This window comes from Nomascus leucogenys, chromosome 13 (genome assembly GCF_006542625.1).
Source record: "Nomascus leucogenys isolate Asia chromosome 13, Asia_NLE_v1, whole genome shotgun sequence".
Lineage (NCBI taxonomy): Eukaryota > Metazoa > Chordata > Mammalia > Primates > Hylobatidae > Nomascus > Nomascus leucogenys.
Window position 1 is genome coordinate 34,231,536 of NC_044393.1, and position 22,383 is coordinate 34,253,918.

A 22,383-nucleotide genomic window follows, 5' to 3' on the forward strand; every position below is an offset into this window, starting at 1 on the left:
ATTATTGGTGTATAGGAATGCTTGTGATTTTTGCATATTGATTTTGTATCCTGAGACTTTGTTGAAGTTGCTTATCAGTTTAAGGAGTTTTGGGGCTGAGATGATGAGGTTTTCCAAATATACAATCATGTCATCTGTAAAGAGACACAATTTGACTTCCTCTCTTCCTATTTGAATACCCCTTATTTCTTTCTCTTGCCTGATTGCCCCGGCCTGTACTTCCCATACTATGTTGAATAGAAGTGGTGAGAGAGGGCATTCTTGTCTTGCTCTGGTTTTCAAAGGGAATGCTGCCAGCTTTTGTCCATTCAGTATGATACTGGCTGTGTCATAAATAGCTCTTATTATTTTGAGCTACATTTCATCAATACGTAGTTTATTGAGTGTTTTTAGCATGAAGGGGTGTTGAATTGTATTGAAGGCCTTTTCTGCATCTATTGAGATAATCGTGGTTTTTGTCATTGGTTCTGTTTATGTGATGGATTACCTTTATTTATTTCCATATGTTGAACCAGCCTTGCATCCTAGGGATGAAACTGACTTGATCATGGTGGATAAGCTTTTTAATGTGCTGCTGTATTCCGTTAGCCAGTATTTTATTGAGGATTTTTGCATCGATGTGTTCATCAGGGATATTGAACTGAAATTTTCTTTTTTTGTTGTGTCTCTGCCAGGTTTTGGTATCAGGATGATGCTGGCCTCATAAAATGAGTTAGGGAGGAGTCCCTCTTTTTCTATTGTTTGGAATACTTTTAGAAGGAATGGTATCAGCTCCTCTTGTACCTCTGGTAGAATTCGGCTGTGAATCCATCTGGTCCTTGGCTTTTTTGGGTTGGTAGGCTATTAATTACTGCCTCAGTTTCAGAACTTGTTATTGGTCTATTCAGGGATTCAACTTCTTCCTGGATTAGCCTTGGGAGGGTGTATGTGTCCAGGAATTTATCCATTTCTTCTAGATTTTCTAGTTTATTTGCATGGAGGTGTTTATAGTATTCTCTGATGGTAGTTTGTATTTCTGTGGGATCAGGGTGATATTCTCTTCTTCATTTTTTATTGTGTCTATTTGGTTCTTCTCTCTTTTCTTCTTTATTAATCTACTCTATCTGTTTTGTTAATGTTTTAAAAAAACCAGCTCCTTGATTGATTGATTTTTTGAAGGGTGTTTTGTGTCTCTATTTCCTTCAGTTCTGCTCTGATCTTAGTTGTTTCTTGTCTTCTGCTATCTTTTGAATTTGTTTGCTCTTGCTTCTCTAGTCCTTTTGTGATTTTAGGGTGTCGATTCTAGATCTTTCCAGCTGTCTCCTGTGGGCATTAGTACCATAAATTTCTCTCTAAACACTGCTTTAAATGTGTCCCAGAGATTCTGGTAAATTGTGTCTTTGTTCTCATTGGTTTCAAAAACTTATTTATTTCTGCCTTAATTTCATTATTTACCCAGCAGTCATTCAGGAGCAGGTTGTTCAGTTTCCATGTAGTTGTGCAGTTTTGAGTGAGTTTCTTAATCCTGAGTTCTAATTTGATTGCACTGTGGTCTGAGAGACTGTTATGATTTCCATTCTTTTGCATTTGCTGAGGAGTGTTTTATTTCCAATTATGTGGTCAATTTTAGAATAAGTGAGATATGGTGCTGAGAAGAATGTATATTCTGTTGATTTGGGGTGAAGAGTTCTGTAGATGGCTGTTAGGTCTGCTTGGTCCAGAGCTGAGTTCAAGTCCTGAATATCCTTGTTAATTTTCTGTCTCATTGAACTATCAAATATTGACAGTGGGATATTAAAGTCTCCCACTATTATTGTGTGGGTGTCTAAATGTCTTTGTAGGTCTCTAAGAACTTGCTTTATGAATCTGGGTGCTCTTGTATTGAGGGCATATATATTTAGGATAGTTAGCTCTTTTTGTTGCATTGATGCCTTTACCATTATGCAATGCCCTTCTTTGTCTTTTTTGATCTTTGTTGATTTAAAGTCTGTTTTATCGGAGACTAGGATTGCAACAACTGCTTTTTTTTTTTTTTTTTTTTTTGCTTTCCATTTGCTTGGTAGATCTTCCTCCATCCCTTTATTTTGAGCCTATGTGTGTCTTTGTATGTGAGATGGGTCTCCTGAATACAACACACCAATGGGTCTTGACTCTTTATCCAATTTGTCAGTCTGTGTCTTTTAATTGGGGCATTTAGCCCATTTACATTCAAGGTTAATATTGTTATGTGTGAATTTGATCCTGTCATTATGATGCTAGCTGGTTATGTTGCCCATTAGTTGATGCACTTTCTTCATAGTGTCAATAGTTTTTACATTTTGGCATGTTTTTGCTGTGTCTGGTACCAGTTTTTCCTTTCCATATTTAGTGCTTCCTTCAGGAGCTCTTGTAAGGCAGGCCTGGTGGTGACAGAATCCCTCTGCATTTGTTTGTCTGTAAAGGATTTTATTCATTTTCATTTATGAAGCTTTTTTTGGCTGGATATGAAATTCTGGGTTGAAAATTCTTTTCTTTAAGAACGTTGAATGTTGGTCGTCACTCTCTTCTGGCTTGTAGGGTTTCTGAAGAGAGATCTGCTGTTAGTCTGATGGGCTTCTCTTTGTGGGTAACCCAATCTTTCTCTCTGGCTGCCTTAACATTTTTTCCATCATTTCAACCTTGGTGAATCTGACGATTATGTGTCTTGGGGTTGCTCTTCTCGAGGAGTATCTTTGTGGTGTTCTTTTTATTTCCTGAATTTGAATGTTGGCCTGTCTTGTTAGGTTGGGGAAGTTCTCCTGGATAATATCCTGAAGTGTGTTTTCCAACTTGGTTCCATTCTTGCCATCACTTTAGGTACACCAATCAAACGTAGGTTTGGTCTTTTCCACATAGTCCCATATTTCTTGGAGGCTTTGTTCATTCCTTTTCACTCTTTTTTTCTCTAACCTTGTCTTCATACTTTATTTCATTAAGTTGATCTTCAATCTCTGATATCCTTTCTTCTGGTTGATCGATTTGGCTCTTGATACTTCTGTATGCTTCATGAACTTCTCGTGTTGTGTTTTTCAGCTCCATCAGGTCATTTATGTCTTCTCTAAACTGGTTATTCTAGTTAGCAGTTCCTGCAACCTTTTATCAAGTTTCTTAGCTTTCTTGCCTTAGGTTAGAACATGCTCCTTTAGCTTGGAGGAGTGTGTTATTACCCACCATCTGAAGCCTACTTCTGTCAATTCATCAAACTCATTCTCCATCCTGTTTTGTTGCCTTGCTGGTGAGGAGATGTCATCCTTTGGAGGAGAAGAGACATTCTGGTTTTGGAGTTTTCAGCTTTTTTGTTTTTCCTCATTTTCGTGGATTTATCTACCTTGATCTTTGATGTTGGTGACCTTCTGATGGGATTTTTGCATGCTCATCCTTTTTGTTGATGTTGATGCTATTGCTTTCTGTTTGTTAGTTTTCCTTTTTACAGTCAGGCCACTCTTCTGCAGGTCTGCTGGAGTTTGCTGGAGGTCCACTCCAGATCCTGTTTTCCTGGGTATCACCAGTGGAGGCTGCAGAACAGCAAAGATTGCTGCCTGCTCCTTCCTCTGGAAGCTTCATCCCAGAGGGGCACCTGCCAGATGCCAGCCAGAGCTCTCCTGTATGAGGTGTCTGTCGACCCCTGCTGGGAGGTGTCTCTCCATCAGGAGGCACAGGGATCAGCGACCCACTTGAGGAGGCAGTCTGTCCCTTAGCAGAGCTCAAGTGCTGTGCTGGGAGATACACTGCTCTCTTCAGAGCCAGCAGGCAGGAATATTTAAGTCTGCTGAAGCTGTGCCCACAGCCACTCCTTCCCCCAGGTGCTCTGTCCCAGGGAGATGGGATTTTTATCTGTAAGCCCCTGACTGGGGCTGCTGTCTTTCTTTCAGAGAAGTCCTGCACAGAGAGGAAGAATCTAGATAGAATAAGTGATCTTTTGTGATTTTATTCTTTAACTTAGCATATGCTTTCAAGGTTTATCCATGTTGTTGCATGTATTAGTATGTCATTCCTCTTTGTAGCCTAATAATATTCCACTGTATGTATAGATCATACCTTGCTTTTCCATTCATCAGTTGATAGATGTTTGGATTGTTTCCACCTTTCAGATAGTGTGAATGCTGTTATAAACATTTGTGCACAAATTTTTGTGTGAACATATGTTTTCATTTCTCTTGAGTAAATACCTCGGAGTGGAATAGCTGGATCATATAGTAACTTATGTTTGACTGTTTGAGGAACTGCCTATCTATTTTCCAAAGTGGCTTCACCATTTTGCATTCCCACCTGCAGTGTATGAGGTTTACAATTCCTCTACATTCTCATAAACATTCGTCATCTGATTTTTGATTTTAGCTATCCTTATGAGTGCAAAGTTGTATTTCATTATAGTTTAGATTTGCATTTCCCTGAGGACTAATTATGCTGAGTTTCTTTTGATGTGCTTATTGGCAATTTGAATATCTGCTTTGGAAAAATTCTTTATATATTCTAAACTCAAGGCCCTTATCAGATATGTAATTTACAAATATTTTTCTCATTCTGTGGGTTATCTTTTTACTTTCTTGATAGTGTCCTTTGAAGCATAAAAGGTTTTAATTTTTATGAAGTCCAATATATCTATTTTTTCTTTTGTTTCTCACACTTTTGATATTATGCTTAAGAAGCCAATGCAAAATCTGATGTCATTAAGACTTATCCTTATGTTTTATTATAAGAGTTTTATAGGTATTTTTAGGGTTTCAAACCATTTTGAGTTAATTTTTGTATATGGTATGAAGTAAGGGTTCAACTTCATTGTTTTCTGTGTGTGGCTATCCAGTTGTTTCAGCATTATTTGTTGAAAAGATGCTTCTTTCCTCATTATCACACTTGTTGAAAATCAGTTGACCACAGATACATGGGCTTGTTTCTGGACTCTCTCTTTTCCATTGGTTCAGTTCCAGTTCCAGTTCCAGTACCACATTATCTTGATTGCTGTGGATTTGTAGTAAACTTTTATTTTTATTTTATTTATTTATTTTTAGAGATGAGATTTCACTATGTTCACCAGGCTGGCCTCAAACTCCTGTCCTCAAGTGATCCTCCCATCTCAGCCTCCCACAGTGCTGGGATTACAGGCGTGAGCCATTGTGCCCAGCCTGTAGTAAGTTTTGAAAGAAAAATGTGTGTTATCCTACTTTATTTTTCAGGATTGTTTTGGCTATTCTGGATCCTTCATATTTCCACATGAATGTTAAGATCAGCTTGTCAATTTCTACAAAAAAGTAGATTGGGATTCTGATAAGGATTGTGTTGGATCTGTAGACCAGTTTGGGCGAATAGTGCCATCTTAACAATGTTAAATCTTCCAGTCCATGAAAATGGGAAAATTTTCAATTTGTTTAGATCTTCTTTCATTTAACATTTTTTGTAGTTTTCAGAGCATAAATTTGCACTTCTTTTGTTAAATTTATTTTTATTTTTAGTGTTCATTCCAAGTGTGTGGAAATGTAATAGATTTTTGTATATTGAACTGTATTCTCAAGCTCGCTGAACTCGCTCAGTAGTTTGAATAGTTTTTTAGTGGGTTCCTTAGGATTTTCTATATACAAGAATATGCCATTTGTCAATAGAGATAGTTTTACTTCATCCTTTCCAATTTGGATTGTTTTTATTACTTAATTGTACTGACTAAAAAATTAGTACAACTTTGAGTAGAAATGGTGATAGGAGATATCCTTGTCTTATTCTTGATCTAATGGGGACAGCATCTAACCATCCTCATTAATTATGACATTGGCTGTGGCTGTGGGTTTTGCTAAATATGATGTTAGCTGTGGGTTTTGCACCCATGCCCTTTATCAGATTGATAAACTTCCCTACTATTCCTAGTTTTTTGAGTACGTTTTTAAATAACAGAATTTTAGATTTTACCAAATTCCTTTTCTTTATCATCTTGAGAGGATTATGTGGTTTTCTTTTTTATTTTATTGATATTGTGTTGTATTAAATTAATTGACATTCAGATGTTAAACCAACCTTGTATTCATGGGATAAATCCCACTTGATCAACATGAATAATGCTTTTTATACGTTGCTGGTTTCAGTTTGCTAGTATTTTCTTAAGGGATTTTTGTGTCCATATACATAAGATATATTTGGTCTGTGTTTTTTTCTTGTGATGTCTTTGTTTGGTGTCGATATCAGGGTAATTTCTTATTACTAATTTAGTCTATTTAGTTATTATAGGTATCTTGAAATGCTCTATTATTTTTGGGCCAGTTTTGGTAATTTTTATGTCTTCTAGGAGTTTGTCTTAGACATCATATAAACCTAGTTTATAGGCACACATTTTTTCATAGTATTCTTTAATATTCCTTTTTATTTCTATAAGGTTACTAGTAATGCTCCTTCCTTCATTTCTGACTCTAGTAATTTGAGTTTCCTTTCTCAATCTTCAGTCCAGCTGACTAAATAAACTTGAGAAGTTTTCAGCTATTCTTCCTTTGAATATTTTTTTCTGCTGTTTTCTCTTTCTCCTCTCCTTCTGCTCTCCCTATTACATGTATGTGGTGTGCTTAATGATGGCCTACATTTCTCTGAGGCTCTGTTCATTTTTTAAATGTTATTTTCATTTAATTTTTCTCTGTTCTTCAGATTCCATAATTTACATTAATCTATTTTCAAATTTGCTAAATCTGCTTCTTCAAATCTACTGTTAATCCCCTCTAGGGTAATTTTTCTTTCAATTTTTATACTTTTGAATAATAAAATTTCCATTTGATTCTTTTTAATAATTTCTATCTGTTTATTGATATCTTCTATTTGATGCAACATTATCATCTTACTTTCCTGTACTTATTTAATCATGGTTTGTTTAATCATGTTTCTATGAATATATTTGTAATGGTTACATCAAAGGCTTTGCCTGTTAAGTTTGACATCTGGTGGTCATAACAAGCAGTTTCTGATACCTTTTTTTTTGGTTTGTTTTTGGTATACTTGTCATACTTTTCTGTTCTATTGCATTTCTCACTTTTTTTGAAACTGGACATTTTAGATAATACATTGTAGAAACTCTGGATATTGGTCTTCCTCACAACCACCAAGGCTTGTTATTGTCATCTGCTTGTACAGTTGTTGAGTGCCTGGATGGATTATTTTGGTGCAGTTGATTCCTCTTCTTTGCCATGGGGTATAGCCTTTGACAGAGAAAAGGGGGGTTTTGGTTCAAATATCAGACTTTTACTTTTCTTCCCCAGTTTTAGTAGTTTAAAAGTTATTTCTTCATTTATGATATGCTCTTAATACTATTTCCAGAGACTCTAAATATTTTGTAAAAATAATTTTCACCAGTTTCCATGGAGTGGGCCCTTGGAACTCCTTGTGCTGTTATGCCACCCATAATGATCTATTTCTGTTGTTTTAAGCCGTCAAATTTGTATCCATTAGTTACACCAATTACAAGAAACGAATACATAGCTAAGTATTTTAAAAATATATGTATACATTTTTATTTATTAAGAAGTGGCATAAATTTGGTACACTTCTGACTCAGAACATTTGAATGTTAATAAGGATATTGAACTCATTCACAGTATTCTCCCTCTAAACAGCTGTCATGCACTTGTACACCTCCACTCTAACTAAAGACTTCTTACTAAGAAGGAGGCAAAGCCATAAATCCAAAGGGTTCTGAGAAGAGTCTACCTGGGTTCCAGTAGCCATAACCTGGAAGACAAGCCCATTAACCTTTCAGAGGCTCAACTTCCTCATCTGATAAGGTAGGGTGTGGACCATGTGGTGGAAGAACATATTTTGTTTTCAACCTGCTTAGCATTTGTTCTGTTGGGTTGATTGGTTATCTCCCATGGCACCTCCTCTCCCTAGCAACAATGAATAAAATGTTGACAACATGGCATACAAAAGACTAATGTGGATAGTTCCCCAGAACTCATTTGTGAAGGTTGGTAGGAAGAAGCTGTCTTTCCACCTTGGTTGTAAGATGGGGGAATGAATATCAACATTTTCTGCATTTATTTTCGCTATCATATACTGAAGGTTTATATGCAGCAAGAAAGAACAAAGCCATGAAAAGATGAGAGAATTTCAGAGAGCCACAGTCTTGGTAACACTAAGCCCTAAATCCAGTCCTTTAGTCCCTGGTTCCAAAAGTTCTGCCTTGAATACTGTGAGAAACCCAGAACCCTTTGCAGGTACAGAATCAATCAACTTATATTTTTTGGTTGAAATTAATGCATTTGATCTTCTTTCTTGTAAGTAAATGTTCTTCACTAATATAGAGCATAGTGGAGTGGGCCCAGACCAACCCCATCTCTTTATTCCCTACTATGTACACTCCTGAAATCTCCCTGAGTTAGGTTCCTCACCTGTACAGTGAGTACAAACATCCAGCAATTCAGATGTTGCTGTGTAGATAATATAGATGAAATGTTTGGAATATAGTAGATGCCCAATAAATGTTAGCATTATTGTATTACCAATTTAATAATTTCTCAGGCTGGATATTGCCCAAAGTTCACAGGGCACCACAAGTAGCAAAACACTAAGGAAAAGGCTTTGGACGCAGAAAACATAGATTTGTACTTGCATTCAACACACTACAACACACTGTGGGATGTGTGACCTTTGTCATTCTTGTAGCCCTCAGGACATGGTTGATTTAAGCAAATTGGCTTAGCAAGGAGATGTTTTCTTTCACATTACTAGAAGTCCAGAGGTGAGATTGGAACAAGGAGCAGTATGGTTGTGCATATTGTCAATCCACACTGGTACATATCTGCATTCATCTAGACTTCTTCTCAACCTTATTCCCCTCATGGTCATAAGATGCCTTCTTAAAGCACCTGGAGCAACACAATTGCTTGTTTCCAGCCAACAAAGGGAAGAATTACTTTAGATTACCAGATTTCTCTGCAAGCCTGTCTTTTCCTCTGATAGACCTAAACTGGCCAAGTTCACCCCATTTTTGAGTAAACCTCTAGCAGGGAACATGGAATTATCCTAGTTGGCTTAGGTTAGTCATGGGGGGTAGATTAAATATTGAGAAATCAACCAAAATAGCTCTCATCACTCATCACTCAACCCTTTCGAGTCTTTTTTTCTTCCTGTAAAATACCTAACTCACAGCTTGCTGAGAGAATTAAAAAGATCAAATGTGTGTTGTACCTTCAATAATATCTGGCACATAGCAATTATTGAATGAATAGAGGACATAGCTGCTGAGATGATATACACCAGGGGATATGGAGTATAGGAGACATACTCACCAGTAACAAACACCTGAGTGCCCCGACCTGATTGGTACTCCTTGATAGCTCTCCCTTTTATGAACTTCACGCAATAATAGATGCCAGCATCAGCAAGAGAGATTTCACTGATGTGGATGGAAAAGTCTGTGTTGCCAGGCTTGGTGGTGTCTCCAATCTCTTTTACTCTGGGAAAGTGACCTTGTTTGAAATTGTAGATTAATTTCCGGTTTGGCCCTGTTCCCTTGAACCACAAGACAGGTCCATTTGGTAAGGTATCTGGTACGCTGCAACTCAAGATGATTGACTCCCCAGTTGATACAGTCTGTGACATCTCCGTTTGTTGCACATGGAACACATGTGTGGCTCCTGGAAAAAAACTGAAAGTCATTTCTCATTTCCTCTGCTCTGGCTTAAGCATGGGTACAGGTCATGGTTGGGCCTCATTCATTAATTCTTTTAATGACATGCATAAATGCCCATGCACTGAGTAAAGAGAGGCCATTGCACATGGAGGCAGCTTCTCCCTAGAGTGCTGAAGGAGGGGAGTTAGTCCAGAAGACCAGATGTATTCCTCCTCAGTTCCATTCCTCAGCCCTCAACCATGGTAGGAGGAGGACAGGGAGGGAGAAGGGGGAATTATCAATGGGTAATGTTCATGGAGAAAGACTAGTTCCCCTATCCATCTAATTGCCTAGAGTCAATTGGTACATTTGGAACTGGGTTCAAGTCCTGTCCCTCAACCCTACATCTCCACTGAGTTTGGAATTGGCCTTCCTCTCTCCTCTGAAGGGTGATTAACCTCTGAGTTTGTAGAGAAATTCATGCTGAGAGATGTGGAGAAGAAGTTAAAACAATTAAGGAATGAGGTGGTCATGGCAACAGCATATGGTTCCACTACTTATCTCTTCAAGAGAGAGAAGGGAGAGGGTTTCTTCTCCTCAACAAAAAGAGATTAGAACCTCAAGGGCCCTCTACAATTTTGGAGGTTCTCACCAGCCATCCTTTACCCTCCTACACAGTCATCATCACTACCCTACAATGTGTCAGGTCCTGGTAATAATCTCTCCTATTAAGCTTGGTTGTCAAAACCACAGACTGCCTAAGGAGCAGGTTAGAGAGAAAGGGAACTCCTGGCTGGCAAGGCCAAGAGGTAATGGTAGGAAGGCAGCCTGCATTGACATTATGTAACTTAAGGGAAACCTGTGGATTTTCCATTGCCATTTCGGCATTATGGAATGTGTCTGGATTCAAGGGAAACATTACTGGGAAGGTCAGTTCTCCTGAAAGAACAGAGGGACACCTAATACCATTGTATTTCATGACGTTAATTCAGAGGGTGGTGAGGAGAAGGAAATACTGGTTATCCTGGGAATAAAAATACTGGGATTAAAGAACAGTGGGGCTGGGCATGGAAGTCTCAGGACAGACCTGGGAAAGCTCAAGTGTCAGGGAATGACTCAACCCCTCTGGGAAGGCTTTTTGCAAAAAAGGCTTTGGAGAGACTGATACACAAGACCCCTCATTCTGGTCTGAGAATTCCCCAACAACAGTGCCAGGCCATGGTAGGAGATCACATCCACTCATTGACTTGTATGGGGAATGGGAGTATGATCTCAGACTGGACTGTGGTGACCACTCAGGCACTTGCTATCAGGCCCCAATCACATTCCAGTTGGCAGTGGGAAGGTGAGTGGGATCATGGAGGCATGTAGAGATTCTACCTGCCTGAAGAGCCCTTTGTTTTGGCCCAGGAGACACTGGGCATTTTGGCGAAAACTTCACCTGTGTTGAGATTCCATCAGAAGCTAAGATGTGGCTGCTAGCATCTGTGACTGGAAGTTTAGGGTCATGAAATAAGTCATAATATGCACAATGCATATACCTGGGCCCAGATTTCTTCCTAAAACCTTAGAAGTCAGTCAGCCTTCCAGGGTTGTCATTAGCATTTAGGCCATGCAGTGCACACATGTGGTTGCACCTTGCATATCCAGTATCTTTTTATTTGTAAATGTCTCCTATGTCATTAGGTTTTGCTGGGGTTGTCATCAGAGAAGGATGTGGCTTGTCAACATAGCTTGATTCAGTATTTGGCACAGGTGGTCCAGAATGGCTTACTAGAAAGGCTGTTGGTAAAAACCTAGTCTACAGGGTAGTTTGTGGATAAAGGAGCACGGTGTTCAGTATGTAGTGATGATTTGGTACATGGTGAAGGGTTTTAAACATTCATCTTCATAAACCCAAGGAATAAAGTGCATCAGGCTGTGCTCACCGTTCACATTCACGATGGTGCCTGGACCAGAGAAAAACTCCATGTCAGGGTGTCCTACCCTTAACTTCACACAGTAGTAGGTGCCAGCATCCTCTGGCAACACGTCACTGATGCGAATAGAATAGTCAGTTTGATTGACCATTGTGTTTTCCACCGGAGTTACTCTGGGGAAGTGGCTTCCATTGAAACTATAGATTAATTGTTGTCCTGGCCCAGTGCTCTTGAACCACAAGACAGGCCCTTCTGGGGATGGAGCAGACATATTGCAGGCCAGGGTTAGGACATCTCCAGGATTGACTGACACTAAAGTCTGAGGCTGGCTCACCTGGAACTCTTCATCTGAAGTTCCTGGAAAGAAATGTGGAATCATCTCTTATGTTCTCTGTCTTGGCTCAAGATGCTCTGAAGGTCTGGTTATAGGTCAAGGTGGGATCCCAATATGATAGCTTTATTTCAGCATCATGTGATGGCACCAGTCATATAAAAATTACAATGCTGGGTGCCATGTGAGGTGAAGGGGAGGGTACTAGTGTACAAATAGGAGAATGGCACTTTCCTTCTGCATCGGGATATGAGGATGGCCTGCAATATATTAGGCACTAAATAAACATATTTTAAATAAATATATGAATATATTCTTACTAAATGAGAAAATGCAAAATAGAGTTTGGGTCAGATTTTTCTAATTGTCTCAGAATCAGGGATATGGCCCCAAGCTAAGGACAGTACGTTGATAACCAACATACTGAATATGGAGTGCATATGGAGTTACCTGCATATGGAGGCAGCTCCCTCCAATACTGGGTCTTCTATGGTGTGAAAGGCCACTCATTCACCTCTCCCAGAGTAAACACTGAGGCATGCATTCTCAGTGAAGTTGCTATTTTCCATAAAAGGTCACAAATGGTTTTTGGAGTATAAGAATATCTTAGATATTACAATGGTTGATTTGTCAATGATCAATTCTACCAAACAAAATCTTATTCCTTAGCACTTAATTGCTCTTGTGTATTCTTGGGCATCACACAAGCCACACTGACATTGAGTTCATGGCAGATACACAAAATGTCTACAAGATAAGTTCTACAAAATTGCAGTTATTCACAATAGCCAAAATATAGAAACAACTGAAGTGCCCATCAATGTATAAAGGAATAAAAATGTGATTATTCACACACATACACACACACAAACATGCAGTGGAATACTATTTAGCCTTTAAAAATCAGAAAATTCTGTCACTTATGACACCATGGACATTACGGTGTGAAATAAGCCAGGCACAGAAAGACAAATACCGCATGATCTTGCTTATATGTGGAATCTCGCTTATATGTGGAATTCAAAAAAGTCAAACTCAAAGAAGTAAAGAATAGAATGTGGTTACCAGGGTCTAGGGTGGTGGGGAGTTGGACAAGGAAATGGGAGATGCTGGTCAAAGCCTATAAAGTTGTAGTTAGACACAAGGAATAGGTTCTGGGGATCTATTGCACAGCATGGTGACTGTAGTTAACGCATACTTCCAAATAGCTAAAAAAGTAGATTTTAAATGTTCTTACCACAAAGAAGTGATAAGTGTGTGAGGTGATGGATATGTTAATTAGCCTGATCTGATCATTTCACTGTATAGACATGTATAAGAACATCACATTATACCATATATACAATTATTATTTGTCAATTAAAACCAAAATAAAATTTAAAAAACCATCAAGTTGTACACCTTTAAAAACAAATAAGTTCTACAAAACAATGGAGGACCTTATTTTGAATGGTTTTGCAATCTTACTTGGTATATTCCTTTTCTGTCACTGACTAACAAATTACCACAAACTTAGTGGCTGAATACAACACATATTAATTATTTCACAGTTTCTGTCCATTTGTAATTCAGATATAGCTTAGCTAGGTTCTCTGCTTCAAGGTCTCACCAAGCTCCACTCAAGGTGCCAGCTGGGCTGTGTTCTTATCTGGGGGTTTGACTGGGGAACTGTTCATTCTAAGTTCACTCAGGTTATTGGCAGAATTCAGGTCTTTGTGGTTGTGGGACTGAGGTCCTCAACTTCTAGGGGCTTCCCTCAGTTCCTTGCCATGTGGGCCTTCTCATAAGCAGTTTGCAACATGGCTCCTTGCTTCTTTGAGGCCAGAAGTTGCAAGAAAAGCTCTAGTGTGATGGATCTTATACAACCTAACATACTCGAGGGGGTGACAGTGCATCACTTTGGCCATATTCTATCAGATAGAAGCATTTCACACACAACTGAGATTACATAAGGGTGGGATAGTTGGGAGTCACCTTACAGTCTGTGTACCACACCCAGTAAGTACAGTTAAAAATTCAAGTGAGTTTTACTAGCTTTAAGTGTCTTAAGTTATCTTTTACCTAAATATTTTTAGTCATCCTTAACTCTGCATTGAATAAAAAGAGCAAGTTTTATACTTACCCTTCCTATGTATAAAGCACAGACAGATATAAATGCAGTATATAAACCAACAAAGAATATATCTAAGTTATTAAAATTCCATGTTGAGGCTACTATGAGTTGAATTGTATGCCTCTGAAATATATGTTGAAGTCTTAACTCCAAGTAGCTCAGAATGTGACCTTACTTGTAAATAGAGTTGTTACAGAGAAAATGAAGTTAAAATGAGGTCATTGAGGTGGGTGCTAATCCAATATGGTGGTTGTTTTTATATGAAGTGGAAATTTGAACACAGAGACAGACATACACAGGAGTAAGATGATGTGAGGATACAGGGAGGGTGGTGCCACCTGCTATCCAACAAATGTTTGAGGCTACCACTGCCAGAAGCTCAGAGAGAGACATGGAACAGATTCAACCTCACAGTCCTCAGAAAGAACCAACCCTGCCAACACTTCGATTTTGAATGTCTAGTCTCCAGACCTGTGAGAAAATTAATTTCTGTAATTTAAACCACCCAGTTTGCAGTACTTTTTAAGAGTAGCCAAATACAATGGCAATAGAGAAATAAAAAACTGAATTTCACAGAAAGAAATGTAGAATGTGCCAAGGGCCAGGCATGGTGGCTCATGCCATGGGAGGCCGAGGCAGGTGGAACTCTTGAGCTCAGAAGTTTGAGACCATCCTGGGCAACATAGTGAAACCCCATCTCTACAAAGAAGACAAAAATTAGCTGAGCATGGTGGTGTGTGCCTGTAGCCCCAGCTACTTGGGAGGTGGAGGCATGAGAATCACTTGAGCCCAGGAGGTGGAGGTTGTAGTGAGCCAAGATCGCACCACTGTACTCCAGCCTAGGTGACAGAGCAAGACCGCATCTCAAAAAATAAATAAATAAATAAAATAAAAAAAATAAATTACACATCCTTTGATTCCAGAGGCTGGAGAGCTGTGATGAGTGCTGTGCCCAGCCCTGTGACCATAGGTGTGAGTCCTTTACCTGAACAAAGAGATTTGCAACAGACATGGCCACTGGGAGACTTTGTCAGAATTGGGGGCCATCCCAGTGTAGTCTTCTGAGTTCTGCCTATTCTGGGATAAGATGGAGAAAACGCTCCCAAAAGAAATTCTCTGGGAACAGGTGAGGGAGAGTTCACTAAACAGGCAGAGGGGAGAACCCATCACACACACGCTGAGGCCCCACTCACCTGCCAGTTCAAGCAGCAGATACAGCAGTAAAGAAGGCAGAGGTGGGTGGAGTGGGGAGGCAAGGATGAGCATTGTGGTGAAACTTGGAGCTTGCTCTGCCTGAATGTCTGTCCTGGAGAAGCCTTTGACTCAGTGCTTTGAGCAGAGATGACAATTCTAGCCTCTGTGATGTCAGAGGAAGGGGATTGTGATGAGAGGAAAGGCCAGGGGACTGGGACCCTTTTTACTTTGTGATTATAAAATTGAACAGACAAGGTTGCTTCAAGCTAAGAAGTTGCTGCTGGAAATATTTAGCACTGCTGGGGCTGGGGGGCTTGACACCCACAGGCTTATAATCTTTCCTGAGTTTCATCCTATCTCACAGGTTCTCCCCAACTTCATGGCCTTTGCCTATCTAGGAGCCTCAGACACATAGACTGGACCAAGGCTGCAACCTCATGATGGGCAGGTGTAGGTCTAGCTCCTGCATGAGCTCAACATCTGGGCCTCTCTGAGCTGCACAGCTGAAGAAAGAGACAAGATGTCTATAGCCTCACCCACTTGATAAGAGTTGGACTTTACTATGGATGCCCTTTCTTCCACTCCAGAGTAGTTAGAGGTAAAAAACAAGCAATATCTGCTGTGGGCTCTTGGCTTTTCTGTGGGTCCCTCCATACACTACTAGGAACTGCTTCCTTTTTCCTTTCTGCAGAGGAATCAGGCATGGCTGAGAAAGATATTCGAGTTGTGGAGGTGGTGATGATTTGTGCTTTAGAGGATGGAGGGGGCCTGCAGGGAAGGCGGAGCTGTGGGGAACATGCTCTAGGAGGCAGAGCAACATACCTACAAATACCTGGGAAGGTGAAAGCTGCCTCTCCTGCTTGGGCTGGACCTGGGACCAGCTCTCAGGGATTGGATTGGAGGGGCAGAAGAAATGCTCCCAGAAATAGGGAGGAAGCAGCATGTTGGCATCCTTCTCTCTCAGCTCTGGAATGGGTTCTTCCTAAGCACAAAGGTTGTGTTCAGGGACACTCAGCCCACACTCAGCTGGTGACCCTTTAATGTTCAAGCATCCATAGACAGGCACTGGCTGCCATGGCTGTTTCCCCATTGCCTCCTCATAACTTGTGCCTCCTCCTCAGGGACCAGCTAGATGTCAGGGCTGGGAGAGATGTTAGGCCCTCTAGGAAAAGAAACCAGTGCCAGGCTGGCATGTTCTCTCTGAGATGACAAGAGTCCCCATCCCCTTGTGATGTCATCCTCCCATCCCGTTGTCCTGAAATGATGAATTCGACAAAGGAATTCCAATCTATGGCCGCTGCTTGGAACTAGACAGGAACATTCCTCCAGCCTCCATAATCCTTCCCTTCCCCTACTCTGAGGAATCTTCTCACCTTTCATTAGACTCTAAGTTCCTTGGAGAGTCAGTACTCACAGGTCAGTACCCAAGAGTGCCAGCTTTGGAATCAGATATAATCTAGGTTAAAATCCTGAATCCACCCCTAGGAGCTGAGTATTCTTGGGCCCATGATGCAGACATGTATATCCTGCAACCACCTTGACATCTTCATTTGTGTATATATATATATATATGTATTTTTTTATTTTTTGAGACGGAGTTTCACTCTCATTGCCCAGGCTGGAGTGCAATGGTATGACCTCGGCTCACTGCAACCTCCGCCTCCCGAGTTCAAGTGATTCTCCTGCTTCAGCCTCCTGAGTAGCTGAGACTACAGGTTCCCACCACCACACCTGGCTAATTTTGGTATTTTTAGTAGAGACAGGGTTTCACCATATTGGGCAGGCTGGTCTCGAACTCCTGACCTCAGGTGATCCACCTGCCTTGGCCTCCCAAAGTGCTGGGATTTCAGGTGTGAGCCACTGTGCCCAGCCTCTTTGTATACCTTAAATATTCAAGTTTGAGTTTCAGGTCTGCACTCACAAACCTTATCTTCTCCCACACCATACCTGTTTGGTATTTGGTACCATCATCTAAGCAGTTTGTCAAACCAGGAAGGGGCTCATGTTCTATACCCTCACTTATCCACTTGTTACCAAGTAAAAGGGGGGTCACTGCCTGATGTGCTAGAAGCCAATACCGTGACACCAGCTTTTGAGAAAAGAAAAGCTTTTTATTGCAAGTTGACTAACAGGAAGACAGAAGTCTAGCTCAATCTAGCTCCATGTGCTGGCTTCAAGGCAGTGGTTTTATTAGCAAAAGTTTAGGGGGTGGATTCTGGGATTAGTATGTGATTTGTGAAAGGAAAGGGGAGGTCTGGAAAGTCCTTGGGCATGTACGGTTATCTCTCCATGCCTCTTCACGGGTCCCACGTGCAAAACCCTGGGGAGTTATTATGAACTACGTGGTAGAAACTCAGGCTGTGACATCAGCAAGCTCACTCTGAGCAAACTCCAGTTGGCCATATTGGTTCCAACAGATTTTAGTCAGTTTTGTTATCTTACAAGTGGAGGAAGTTTCGGCAGTTTAGCAAGTTTTTTTTTTTTTCTTATCTGCTATCCTGTAAACTCAAGAATTTCTGTTAGTAACTGGTTTCTTTACCTCTTTGGGGGCATAGTTTCACACTCCTATCTTGCCCCTACCAGGCCCTATTGGATTTACCTCCTAAATCCCTTCTGAATTAATCTCTTTCTCCATCTCTATTATCATCTCTTGCCTGAATAAAAGCAATTGCCTTCTCACTAGGATACCCCCATTTTCATTTGCCGCCTATAATCTCCTTCTCCTTCTTCAGCCAGACTGGTCTTTTTACAACATAGATATAATTATGTCCCTCTTTTGAATAAACATTTTTGTGGATTCTCATTAATCCGGAGGTACTATAAACAAGGCCTTCTTCTGTGACTGACTTGCTCCCTTAGAGATGAAGGGATCCCCACCTTTCTGATATGTGGCATAGCTTCACTGTCCCAGGTTGGGTTCCCTGGGAGACAGACTGGGGTGAAGATAAACAAGCAGGTTATTTTTCAGGGAGTACTTTTAGGATCAACACTTGGGGACGGGAGAAGAGGGAAGCAGGATTGGGTAGAAGAAGAAGCTGGGCTGCAATGAAGTCCCAATGAAGACCTCAGCTGACCTTGCATGGAGCCAGGTACTAGGATGTTCCTCCAGAGTTGCTCTGAGTTAGGATAAGAGAGCTGGGCCTTTATACAACTAGGTTGATGAGTCCAGTGAGACGTGGTCTGTTCCCAGATATGACCTAAGCAAGGGCACTCCCTTCAGCTGAGACAATCCCAAAGAGGGCTGATGCTGAGGACCATCTCCACAGCCAGGTGCCTCTCAGCATCTATTACACTCCTCTTGGGAACAACTTGTTCCTGTGAAGACTTGGGCTCAGGACATTATTCACTCACTAATAGTCAGGTCCTCAAAGCTATCCCAGCTCACCCACATAACCCAAAGTTTTCTGACCCCACTTGGTCTGACCTGGGTTTTATTAGTGGGAAAAGTTTAGGGCGAGCATCACAGGGGATTGAGAAGCCACTTCCTCTGGGATCTGAGTGCCTAGGTCTGGGGTGAGCTCTGGTAGGGGACAGAGGAAGGACGAGAGGAAAGGAAACCTCAGGCTTTTGAAGTGAGATAAAACTTTGGAATATTAACAAAGTCTCCCTACCACACATTTCCTTGCATTGTTCCCCACGGGGTGCAAGAGGCAAATAAAACCTAGCTGAGGACAACACGTTAATTTTTTTTAATAGACTTAATTTTTTAAGAACAGCTTCAGACTTACAGAAAAATTGAGCCCTATCATTAGCATGTTCCATTAGTATGATACATTATTATAATCAATGAACCAATATTGATACATTATGATTAATCAAAGTTCATAGTTTATTTAGATCTTTTCTTTTTACCTAATGTCCTTTTTCTCTTTCAGCATCCCATCCAGGATACCTGTTACATTTACTTGTCATATCTCCTCAAGCTTCTCTTGGCTATGACAGTTTTTTAGACTTTCCTTGATTTTGATGACCTTGACAGTTTTGAGGAGTTCTGGGCCCGATATTGCAGGATGCCTCCTTATTGAAATTTGTCTGATGTTTCCTCATGATTAGATTGGGGTTGTGAGTTTTGGGGGGAAGGTAACAGAGGAAAAGTGTCATCTTCATCACATTGTATTAAAGGTACATATTAGTGACATGATTTATGATTCTTGATGTCGATTTATAACTGTTGATGAACTCTTGATCACCTGGCTGAAGCTGTATTTGTAAGATTTTTCCACTGTAAAGTTATTTTTTCTCCTTTTTTCCATGCTGTACTCTTTGCAAAGAAGTTGCAATGCACAGCCCACACTTCAGGAGTGGAAGTTATGTTCCACCTCCTTTAGGGTGGCGTGTATAAATAAATTATCTGGGACTCTTCTGCACTGGAGATTCTTCCTTTCTTTCCTATTAATTTATTCAATCATTTATTTATATCAGTATGGACTCAGATATTTATTTTATACTTTGGACTATAACTCATTACTACTTTACTTATTTTTTTTTGCTGAAAGTGTTCCAGCTTTGGCCTTTGGGAGCTCTTTCAGTTGGTTCCTGTGCCTCTTTGATGTACTCCAGTCACCGTGGATTTTCATTTTGGGGTTGACTTTTTTTTCTTTTTAGCACTTTCTTACTTTCTAGAGGATGTTGAATTTTTGATGGAATGTTTTAAACAGAAAGAAGAGAGAGTAGTCTTTAAAGAAAGAGCTTGAGAATACAGCACACAAGCCAAGTGATCAAATGAAGTTTTCTTTTGAAATCCAACACCTAGTAGAAACCAATGACCTCAATGATGTATTCACTCATTTAAAAAATTGACAGCCTATTATATGGCAGACACAGTTCTGGCAACTGAGGATACAGATAATCCTTCCCCACCCCCAACCTGCCACGATAGAACTGACATTCTATTTGCGTAAGATAGATAAATACAGGCAGTTCTCACTTTGGTGATGACATGCATGCATTTCACTTACCATAGTTTGGTTAGGTAACATCAGTCCCACAACACAAGTCTCAAAATTTAGGTGCCATAGTAAATTTAATGTAATTTGCATAGAGTACAAACTTCTGGGCTAGCTCTTCAGTCCACAAATCACCATGGAAATAACAAAAGCTCGTCACGATCAGTAACCAGTCATGTTGCGTCTTTCAAAGTCTGTTGGTGATTGGTCCCTATGGATCTCCTACTCAAACAGCAAAGCCTATAGTTGGATTGCCTCCTTGTCTCCCAGTGATGAGCCCATATGACATTTTACAGAAATTAATAATTGAAAGAGGAATTTTGCAGTCAAGATGAAAGTGCAGTGAAGAAATGAGAAGTGAAAATGCTGCAAGTGAGATTCAAATTGAATGTGAGTGGGATTCTAGAAGTTCAAATAGTTGACTGTGGCAATGTAGATCCTGATGCAGGAACTTCAGATAGGCAGCCAGAGGGAGGTAGTAAAGGCAAACTGCCACAAATGGGAGAGGAGTGGTAATAAAAGGGCTGAAGATGTCCCAAAGGTTGAAATGCCAGCAAAAAACTTCACATGAAAGGATCTTCTGGAGTGATTTCACAATATTGAAAATTCAAGGGATAGGAGAATCGCTTGAACCAGGGAGGGGTAGGTTGCAGTGAGCCAAGATCACACCACTACACTTCAGCCTGGGTGACAGGGCGAGACTCTGAGTCAAAAAAAAAAAGTGTTAAATTATAAAATACTTCGTGGAGCCAAGATGGCCGAATAGGAACAGCTCCGGTCTCCAGCTCCCAGCCCCAGCGACACAGAAGACCGGTGATTTCTGCATTTCTGCTTGAGGTACTGGTTTCATCTCACTAGGGAGTGCCTAACAGTGGGTGCAGGACAGTCGGTGAAGCGCACTGTGCGCGAGCCGAAGCAGGGCGAGGCATTGCCTCACTCGGGAAGCGCAAGGGGTCAGGGAGTTCCCTTTCCTAGTCAAAGAAAGGGGAAGCAGACTGCACCTGGAATATCGGGTCAGTCCCACCCTAACTGCGCTTTTCCAACGGGCCTGGAAAACGGCACACTAGGAGATTGTGTCCCGCACCTGGCTCGGAGGGTCCTATGCCCACGGAGTCTCGCTAATTGCTAGCACAGCAGTCTGAGATCAAGCTGCGAGGCGGCAGCGAGGCTGGGGGAGGGGCGCCCGCCATTGCCCAGGCTTGCTTAGGTAAACAAAGCAGCCAGGAAGCTCGAACTGGGTGGAGCCCACCACAGCTCAAGGAGGCCTCCCTGCCTCTGTAGGCTCCACCTCTGGGGGCAGGGCACAGACAAACAAAAACTCTGCAAGAACTTCCACAGACTTAAATGTCCCTGTCTGACTGACAGCTTTGAAGAGAGTAGTGGTTCTCCCAGCACGCAGCTGGAGATCTGAGAACAGTCAGACTGCCTCCTAAAGTGGGTCCCTCACCCCTGAGCAGCCTAACTGGGAGGCACCCCCCAGTAGGGACAGACTGACACCTCATTCAACCCGGTACTTCTCTGAGACAAAACTTACAGAGGAACTATCAGACAGCTGAATTTGTGGTCTCACGAAAATCTGCTGTTCTGCAGCCACCGCTGCTGACACCCAGCCAAACAGGGTCTGGAGTGCACCTCTAGTAAACTCCAACAGACCTGCAGCTGAGGGTCCTGTCTGGTAGAAGGAAAACTAACAAACAGAAAGGACATCCACACCAAAAACCCATCTGTACATCACCATCATCAAAGACAAAAAGTAGATAAAACCACAAAGATGGGGAAAAAACAGACCAAAAAAACTGGAAACTCTAAAAAACAGAGCACCTCTCCTCCTCCAAAGGAACGCAGTTCCTCACCAGCAACGGAACAAAGCTGGATGGAGGATGACTTTGATGAGTTGAGAGAAGAAGGCATCAGACGATCAAACTACTCTGAGCTACGAGAGGAAATTCAAAACAACAGCAAAGAAGTTAAAAACTTTGAAAAAAAATTAGAAGAATGGATAACTAGAATAACCAATGGAGAGAAGGGCTTCAAGGAGCCGATGGAGCTGAAAGCCAAGTTTCGAGAACTACGCGAAGATTGCAGAAGCCTCAGTAGCAGATGCGATCAACTGGAAGAAAGGGTATCGCTGATGGAAGATGAAATGAATGAAATGAAGAGAGAAGGGAAGTTTAGAGAAAAAAGGATAAAAAGAAATGAACAAAGCCTCCAAGAAATTTGGGACTATGTGAAAAGACCAAACCTACGTCTGATTGGTGTACCTGAAAATGATGGGGAGAATGGAACCAAGTTGGAAAACACTCTGC

At 41.0% G+C, this 22,383-nt stretch overlaps 1 protein-coding gene across 1 annotated transcript in view; it reads right to left on the reverse strand.

Moving 5' to 3' along the window:
* Positions 1 to 15,248, reverse strand: part of SIRPD (signal regulatory protein delta) — a 30,617-nt gene extending 15,369 nt beyond the window's left edge. The window contains exons 1-2 of the mRNA XM_030826412.1: positions 15,131 to 15,248; positions 9,252 to 9,599 (exon numbers count right to left, since the gene is read on the reverse strand). Coding sequence (XP_030682272.1) covers positions 9,252 to 9,599; positions 15,131 to 15,203 — 421 coding nt within the window. The 5' untranslated portion in view covers positions 15,204 to 15,248. The remainder of the gene's footprint in view (positions 1 to 9,251; positions 9,600 to 15,130) is intronic.
* Positions 15,249 to 22,383: the final 7,135 nt, after the last annotated feature.